The 9073-nt window shown below is 47.9% G+C and overlaps 1 protein-coding gene across 1 annotated transcript; it reads left to right on the top strand.

Moving 5' to 3' along the window:
* The first annotated feature begins 301 nt into the window (after positions 1-301).
* ldlrad2 (low density lipoprotein receptor class A domain containing 2) lies at positions 302-7544 on the top strand. The gene is made up of 5 exons (XM_070903542.1): positions 302-398; positions 2840-3325; positions 5251-5400; positions 5575-5715; positions 7240-7544. Exons 1-5 carry the CDS (start codon positions 302-304, stop codon positions 7542-7544), a joined length of 1179 nt encoding a protein of 392 aa, XP_070759643.1.
* Positions 7545-9073: the final 1529 nt, after the last annotated feature.

Genomic DNA, 9073 nt, shown 5'->3' with positions numbered 1-9073 from the left:
AGCGGGACGGGACCGGGAGGAGGTTTGACTGGAATACTAAGAAGGAGTATTTATGATGGAGAGCGGAGCGCGGCTGGCCTCAGCTGGCCTCAGCTCGCGGCGAGACGTATTACACGCTGGATGGAGACCCGCCCCCCCCCCCCCCACCCCACCCCCCACCCACCTCCCTCGCTGTCTCGTGCGTTCCGACTAAAGCCGCGACACGTCGATGCCAAGTTGGACAGCGACCGCGACGCCTCCTCTTGTGAGCGGACAACCCTCGCCCCCTTCTTTGCGCACACGCTGCCCCCTCGGCCCTCGGATGATGGAGCTGGAGGCGGAGAGCTGCCGGCAGCGTCCGCTCACGGTGCTCCTCCTGCTCTGCTTCGCGACTCTCCGCGGCTCGGCCATCGAGACCGGTAAGAGCCACCGGGCAGCACTTCTCCGTCTCTCTGACTGACGGGTAACTTTTGCGCAGTTCCCCTTTGTCTCTGTGCGTAAAGCGCGCAGTGCTCTTAGAAGAACAGGAGTAGTTTGCTGTTTCTGTGTCTTGGCTAAAAAGTCTAATCATGTGTTTCTGAAAAATGATTTACTATTGCAACACAACACAGCCTACGTTTGATACTATGGCATGGAGTTGTAGCCTTATTGCCATTTGAACACTGAATAGTATGACTATTATTATAACAGATAATACCCCTGCACAGAAGTAAAAAGTATTACAATCGTGATAGTAAAAGTAGTAGCAGCAGCTGGCTGAAGTATTGGGTTCGTGTGATGTAACAGTTTTGTTCTACACGTCATTATTCTGTAATTGCTGGTGAGATCTTTAAGTTTAAAGGGCCACAGTGTGTCTCCTAGAAACCTTTCTCGCTGACCATTTTTGAAAGCGGGCTTTTACTTTCACAGATTATTTGTAACATTCTTCTCCCCCCCCACAGTTCTACGCGTTGGTTTCCATTCTTATCTGTCTGGTGTAAAAAAAAAAAAAAAAAAAAACAACAACAACCAGCTGACTTGTGTGTAATCCGTCACATTAAATACCACGTTTGCGTTCGTTTTTGTCAAAGTTACAAGTCAGTTTGTTCAGATTATACGAAAAGTGAATGGGAGGCCGAAGGACTCTCGGAGCAGTAAACACAACAGCATCATCATGACGTCGAGGCGGCTCCCACTTTAATACCTCTCTTACTGAATACTGTAGGCTACGTTAAACAAAATGAATGAGCAGTACTGTTTGAAAAGAAAATGTCTCATTTCTTTAAGCCGTTTAAGAAGCCGAAGATCAATAGATCCAAGTTCAAAAACTTTCAGAAAATATACACGTGATGTGTGTCAATATCGTGGGCTATGTCGACATTGCCGCACGTAATTGCACATGATGTGATACAGCATTTGGCTCGCCCCCCCTGCTGCAGCCCGTCACGCCAGTTTATTCGGTATGATTCACTGTGCTGTTTATATACTGTGTTTTGCTGAATCAGTGTAAAGCTGATATAATGGAGGCCTGTGTTGAGTCACCGGTGTTAGGAGAACACATGGATGGACAGTGGGGCTGCTGCCCTTTTCCACACAATGCTGTCTCAGAGACATTTCTCACTACGGTGTGTCACCCAGGACCTTGGCCCTCACCCGCCCCCTGGATTTGCTCTCTGAATTGAACTCCATTTACAATGATAGTGTTTCCACCGAGTTGAGTTTTTTAGCCTGCAAAAATCTTTACTAGGGACTTGGTGTCCTCTGGTCACCCATGTTTTGGACAGTGTCCCCTGAGGCTTTGTATTTACTTGTGCGGTGCAGAGGGGACGAGCCGTTTCCCACCAACAGGGGCTCCCGGGCTTTGGGACATTCCTGGAGGTCAGTGCAGGAGGATCTAGTTGTCTCCCAGGGAAACGGAGCTAATAAACTCCAGGGGTGATCATAAATTTTCTCATTATTTGGCCTGTGGCCCAGAGGCAGGGGGTGGTGGGCGGCTGGGTTGTGGAGGGGGGGGGGGCTGCTGGAGCCGGATCTGCCCACCCATCTGTCTCGGTCCTGCCTGTGGATGAGCAGTTAGCTGCTTCTCAAACAATCGCCGTGGGCAGAAAGCAGGAAATGACACCTCATGTATCATCAATTTGAGGTCTGTATGAGAGTCACCATCAGATTATGGATTAGGATTATATTGAATTTTCACAAAACCCCCAAAACATATGAGGACACATTCTTGTTGAGTTGAAATGATATGGATGGACAAATGTAGATGGGTTGTAGTCTCGTATGGAGTCTTCTGTCGGGTGCTGCATGAGTTTTTTTATAAATGTTGTATTACGTTCAACCATATTCTTGACTGAAATCCCGTAACTCCCTGTTCCATGACGATGTAACGTATGTCCGATGAGCTTATAGACCTTTTTCACAGCAGCCGTAGTGACATGAAACAGCAGGTAAGCGCACGTTTAATTGATCCAGTTAATTAAGGTGCCGTTCAGAGCCTTTCCAGGGAGCCGACACGCACAATAGCAGAACCCTGACTCGCTGGTGATACCTGTGTTCATCCTACCTATGAAAAAGACCTATTGCGAGTCACCGCATCATTTCCCGCCTCGATGTGCCAGGTGCTAATGCAATAGCTTTACGTATTCACCAGCACTCTACAACGGCCCTAGGATGTGAACGGAGGCTGAGAGTGGTCATGGTTGCTAAAAATCTTGTGCTTTGCCAAAGATGAGACTCCAAAACAGACAAGTCAGGGTCCCTTTTGTGATCCGTAATATAATATGTTAAAAAGAACCCAACACACACAGTTGTCCGCTACAGAAATGCTCCATGTGTCAGTTTGTCTCAGAGGATTCTGTCACAGGTGTCTTTTCCTTGTCAGTGAATGTGGTGGACTTCTGTGGCCAGACGATCCAGGGCGACGGCATGATCGTCAACTCGCACCAGGAATCTAAGAAGTACTACTTTGTGACCATGGGGACCGACTGCCACCTCACCATGCAGGCCAGCTCCCCTAAAGACAAGGTCCAGTTCCAGTTCCGCTTCTTCCTGGTCTACAGTTTGCTACGAGTGGCCCCTCTGAGCCCGGCCCCTCTCTTCCCGGAGTCCCCTCGTGGCTCCGCCCCGCTCAACCCCAGACTGGAGCCCACCTCCGGCGAAAGCTCGGCGGACCCTTGTCACGCCGGCTCGTACGTTCAGTTCTATGACGGACGGGACAGGAGCTCGCCTCCCCTCGGGCCTCCTCTTTGCGGGAAGAGCCCGCCCCGGCCGGTACTGTCCACAGGAAACTACCTGACCCTGAGGCTGGTGACCCGGGGGACTCAGCCCAGGGTCGACTTTGTGGGGGACTTCACCTCCTTCCGACTGGGTAGGAAAGACACAAACATGTCTATTCATTCCACCGATGCTTAGTGCCTTACAGGATGAGATATGCATACATAAACTAATGCATGATGACGGTATAATGACCCTGATGTCCTGAAATCAGAAAATAATGGATGAGGTCCATTATTTTGCATAACCGGACATCTTGGAGTGCATTATCGCTCATACAATAGCCACTTAACCAAAGGTACGCCAGGTTGTAGCCAGTTTAACACATGGGTAGTGTAGAAAAGGCACGTTTACCGGTGAACGTTAACTGGTAGCGTAGCATGAAACATCAGTGTTGTTGCTATGGTTACCTGCACAGAGATTGAGATAGAAAGTTAAACTGTTTGACGATGAGCTATGCTTCAGGTGTTTGTTCATTTAAATTGTGGTTGTTTTATGCTAGCCAACCGGAGTCACATGTTCTCTAATGCTAATAAATTTTCATTTTCGTACTCCCACGCAACCTTAGACTCAATATGAGGTTCAGAGGACATCATTCAGCATCCTCCTTTAGCCGAGACATGCACGTTGATTTACCTTTGACACATTTAGCACAAATACTTTAGCACAGTTTCGAATTATTCATTACCCTAAGGCATGGGTCACTAACAGGCGGACCACGGTCCGAGTCCGGACCCAGACGCCGTCCTATACGGACCCGGACCTATATTCAATAAATTGTTAAGGGATTTAAAATTTTGACGGGGCGCTCCTGTTTTAACCGGCGCAGCTTTTCTAGTCTTTGCGGCGCTGGTTTAGAGGCTCAAGATACTCACAGACCAATTGCATAGGAGTTACGCCGGCCCACGTGACGCTACTCAGCCAATCAAATCTGTGCACTCCAGGCGCTAAACATCGCGACTCTGAATACAGACAGACGAGAGAGGCGAGTGACAGATGACAAGACGAGTGAACTATACGGGGAGAGAGAGACAGTCAGTCAAGATGTGAAACAGTTAACAAAGAAAAAGGGAAACTCGAGCTGCTGCTACACTTTATTTTGTTTTTCTAAAATTAAGCACTTTATTTGAAGATGCACAATTTTTCAAAAGCAATTTTATTTATTTTCTCTATTTGATTTTGAAATGCAGCCCTTCTTTTACTTAATGAGAGAAGGACATTATACACATCTACAGTATTATACATCTGTAGAGTTCAATGTTAAGTGACAGTAAATATTGTCAGAATGTTTTTGAATTGTACTTTCTTCATTTGATTTGACAGTCAGTTGTTGATCACATGCAGACGTTGATACAACTACTTGGCTACTTCAATATATATCACACTAGATCACAACGCAAGTTAGACATTAGGATGTTCCGGACCTTTGCTTGTGGACATTTTCTCTAACTGGACCTCTTTGAATTTTAGTTGAATACCCCTGCCCTAAAGGCACGGCAGAACTATACACCCAATGTCCCTCATAAAACTATGCCTAACTAAGTCATCCGGGTCCAATCATGTGGTCAAAATTTGTTTGATCCCCATAAATGAATTATTCTCTGCATTACTGTCCAATATGTTATAATTCAGTATACAGTGATATTGGTGCACTACTTGCACTTGAATCTTAACCTCAGCTCTGTAATCTGTCACACGCTGAATGTTGCCTTATGGCTGCATTGAAATGGCTTGCTGAAAGTTCACAGTAGCACGTAGTACGCGACACACACGCGTCTGGATTGCGCTGAACTAGTGGCACAACTTGAAAAGGCTGATCCCTGGTTTGTTCGTGTGGTGCACTGAGGCTCTGAGATCTGTGATCTGTGAGTCCACGCTGCTAACCATCAAGCCGACAACGGACAGCTCCTCTTGGGCGTGAGGATGCACGTGAGGGTGGAGATTCCGCAACATTCCTGCCAATGGTTTTGTGTGTTTTCATGACCCTTCCCGTCCCTCAATTGTTATCTTCCTCTTCAGGTTTTAACCAATCAGAGTGCAGCGGTGAGCCCTATTTCACCTGCCGGAACGGGAAGTGCATCCCTCTTGGCCTGGTGTGTGATGATAAAGGCATCGACAACTGTGGGGATGGGAGTGACCTGGAGGAGAACCTGACCACGGGTTGTAAAGGTCAGTCGGGGGATGAGGTGACTCTTGTGATGCCGACATTTAAAGATACGGTCCCAAAAGTTTCAGAATCTCAGCGTTGGGAGGAACATCTTTGATTTAAGGGGATGTCATTAGAGTACAGCAAAGTATCATTTCCTACCATTTAAAAGTTGACCCAATTTTGTCCTTCACCAGCAGGTCAACTTTTACCTCCCGAACCTCCACCGCCAATAGCAACCCCACCCCCGCCCTTCGGGAATCCACCCACAGAGCCCATTCTTTCACACGTGAACTGTGGCGTGCCAGACAGCGCTCCCAGTCGCGAGTCAGTAACAGGTGAGTGACCGTTGTGACACCATAGATATTTATTCCTTATTTATCGACAACTTGTAGAAACGCTCTGCCCACCGGCAGGAATCCATCAGCTTCTAAATACACCATGCTTACGTCCCGCAGTCAACTGGTTGGTAAATAAATGAACTAAGTGCCCATTTGGATGCAAAGTGTCCTGATGGCCGGGCATAAAACTAATGGAGGTGACCACTGAGTTGTTTCGTTTCACCTAAAGACTCGTAAACCAATAAATGGTGATGGATTCTTACGGCCGAGAGCAGCCTTTTGAGTGATCTGTCTTTATTCCAGCGTCAGTGGGGCAAACAAAGACTTGTCTTGGCCCGCCTGTCAGCCTCTGATTGCTTTTAAGACCCGGCCAAGTCTGGCCTAAGAAAACAGCTATCCTTCTGTTCCGACCGCTCAACTGAGAGAGGGAGAAGGGGGTTCACAATCGCCCCGCTGTGCAAATTGCCAGCTGTTTATTAGCTGAGACCCCTTTCAGTGCGCGCTGGTCTGCCCACAGTGAGGGAGCACGGGCTGTTTTCATTTTCTGTGGGTGAAAATACTGGAAATCTGAACAGTTAGTGGGTTCCGGGCATGTCGATATGAACGGCTCTGCCGCGCTGAGTTCAGGTTTTGTGAACTTTGAAATGCTTGTTGTCCAATCGCAAACCACCTCAGAGAGAGTCTAAAATGGAAGACGCCATCATACTGTATTAGCTGTGTTGCGCGACCCACATGTAGCCACTACCTCACCAAACTTCCAGCACCGTTTATAGGTGCCACTTGCACGTATGACAGGGCACTCATGCTAGTGCTAACGCGGCTCTTTAGAGTAACAGGGTGGTATAATATATGACAGTATTTTTATACTGTCAACAAATCCCATGAAAAGACAACAATGTGTTGAATACTATCTGAATTGTACAATCCCTACCCTGTCTATGTCTATGGCTAATCTAAATGTAGTTTTTAGCAAACGTAAGGGGACTATTTTCAGTGGAGGATCCACATTTCCACATTTGGTGCTCTAATGAGCTTGTGTAAGTTTCTGGTTTCTTTTGTTTGAAGGTGGAGAGCACCACTGCTAACACTGCACCACCAGCGAGTCGTCAGTGAGTGCAGAGAATGACGAAGAACTCTCCCGTTGACTTCCCTTATTTCAGACCGACTCCCAGAGTGTCTTTTACTACAAGCTAACGCCTCTATCCCGATTGACAGGTCGCTGTGGCAGCAACTTGTGAATAAGTTGAACAAAACGAACATCGTGCTGTATTGACGAAGACTTGAAACCAGCAATTTAGAGCTTAAACTCATTAGGAAAATGTTTACTGAGGTAATAAATCAAGAGAGAAGTAGGGTAATTTTCTCATAGTCTTCTATACGATCTGACTTTTTTTTTTGCAGCCAGTGGAGTCGCCCCCTGCTGGCCATTAGAAAGAATGCAGGTTTAAGGCACTGCCACATTGGCTTCATTGGCTGCCATGTGAATAAAGAGAAATTGTATTTTGCCCCTCTTATCCCCAGACTCCCCCGCCTCCCTGTCCCTGCTGGTCCTCTACATCATCCTGGGCGTGGTGGCAGGCGGCCTGGTCCTCTGCTGGTGCTGCTGGTCACCCGGCTGGTTCCTGTGGCGCGTCAGCATCTGCCGCTTCTTACCCTGCTGCAACTCGGCCTGCGCCTCCTGCCAGCTCTGCGCCCGCGGCTGCACCCACAGCAAGGAGCACCGCCTGGCGAAAGTCACCCCACACACGCCGGTCAACGGGACGCCGACGGGCACGGCGGCCGCCGCCAACAGCGCTGACGAGAATGTTACCACGGCGGCCGTTTAGAGCAGAGGGACTGTCCGGTTGATCGGTTTTTATTTTTGGCGTACAGAGGCGTGGGTACAGCGTGCTGATGCTGAGCTGTGATCAGCGGTGAACATGAACAGTCACTGCATTAGGCAGTGCAACATGACCCAAGAATCTTTTTAGTGGAGGTCGGACTGACGTGGGCCAGTCTGCGACGCCGAAATTAGCAGGGCTGAGCGGTTTTCGGTTCAACTGTGGTTTCGTGTGCTTTAAATGTGCCGGTACAGGTGACGAGACTGCCGTGGTGTGTGTTGTTATAAGAAGGTAAAGCAGGGTACAGTATGACTATGGATTGTATGAAAAGTGTGAATGTATCTGAAAGGACGGGATTGCGAAACATTGTTTTGATGTCAGCCCTTACATGTTATGGCACATTCCGCTCAAGAGGCTGCTTATGAAGTCTGAGAAGTGCAGCCTTTAACGCTTGGCCAGTTTTCCGAGGAGACAACGAGGAGTGTTAAGTTGTTCGTTTTTAGTCACGTATTTGTTTCTTCCTTGTAAATGTGCTTTTCCGCCCTGTCTTAGAAGCAGCAGTTTAGTCCACCGCAGCTTTGACCAACAGGCCGCTGTGGACACATGCTGAGGAGACCCAGAACTACAAAGTCACCCCACCTGGGGACAGCAGCTGTTCTCCCCTCTGGAGAAATGCCCCCCCCCCCCCCCCCCCCCCTCCTGTTGTTCCACACATAAGCCAATGTGGAGTTTGGACAACGGAGCGCAAAGTCAGCCAGCGAGGGGGGGGGGAAACGTTACGTGTATGAACTTGCTATTGTGTGCGCAAAATAAACGTCTGATGAATCACAGCCGAAATTCTTGTTAATTAACCAACTTGAGTCGATCAGGTGTTTTCAACTCCTGTAGATAGGTTCAGTAGTTGTGGTGGGCACATTTCCGGGAGGGGGGGGGGGGGGGGGGGGCGGGGGGGCTGGAAGATGACGTGATGGAAATAAAAAACAGTTTTGCATCATCCATCATTTGCAATTACAGTACATTTAAAGACAAGGCGAAGAAAGTAGAATTGAATGACACTTTTCACTGTCAGTGTTTGCAGTGGCCTCCGCCATCTCTCGGTGCGTTCAAGTGCGTTCAAGCCAGCCTATGGTTGTCATCTCCTGAACTATTTGAGTCACGGCTGCCTGTTTTCCACCGATGTGTAAAGTTTGTCTAATGGCTAAGCTCAAACAGAGACTCTTCAAACAAACCTTTTTTTTTTTTGGGGGGGGGGGGGGGGGTAAATTTGCTCATGTTTCTCATTACTTGCCAACACCATGTGGCAGTTAAATCAAGTCTGGTTTTTCTTATATAGTGGTTTCGTCCTCATGAAATTAAGCCTGTTTTTTTTGCCACCACTTTAATCCAGACTGAAATATCTCTAATAAATAAATAACTAAATAACAACTATCACATGGATTACACACAGTCATGCCCCCCTCAGGTTGAATCGTAATAACTTTTGTCATCCTTTTGTGACTCTCATCTAGCGCCATCATTATAGTTTTATTTGGGCT

This window comes from Enoplosus armatus, chromosome 3, assembly GCF_043641665.1.
Source record: "Enoplosus armatus isolate fEnoArm2 chromosome 3, fEnoArm2.hap1, whole genome shotgun sequence".
NCBI lineage: Eukaryota > Metazoa > Chordata > Actinopteri > Centrarchiformes > Enoplosidae > Enoplosus > Enoplosus armatus.
Note: the sequence above shows the minus strand (reverse complement) of the source record. Positions and strands in the feature narration are given on the sequence as shown.

What these genes read in the sequence shown, in the direction of transcription:
- ldlrad2 (XM_070903542.1), top strand. Translation starts at nt 302, where the DNA reads ATGATGGAGCTGGAGGCGGAGAGCTGCCGGCAGCGTCCGCTCACGGTG. An exon ending in CGGCTCGGCCATCGAGACCG is followed by an intron (nt 399 to 2,839) that starts GTAAGAGCCACC and finishes TTTCCTTGTCAG; the next exon opens with TGAATGTGGTGGACTTCTGT. An exon ending in CCTGACCACGGGTTGTAAAG is followed by an intron (nt 5,401 to 5,574) that starts GTCAGTCGGGGG and finishes GTCCTTCACCAG; the next exon opens with CAGGTCAACTTTTACCTCCC.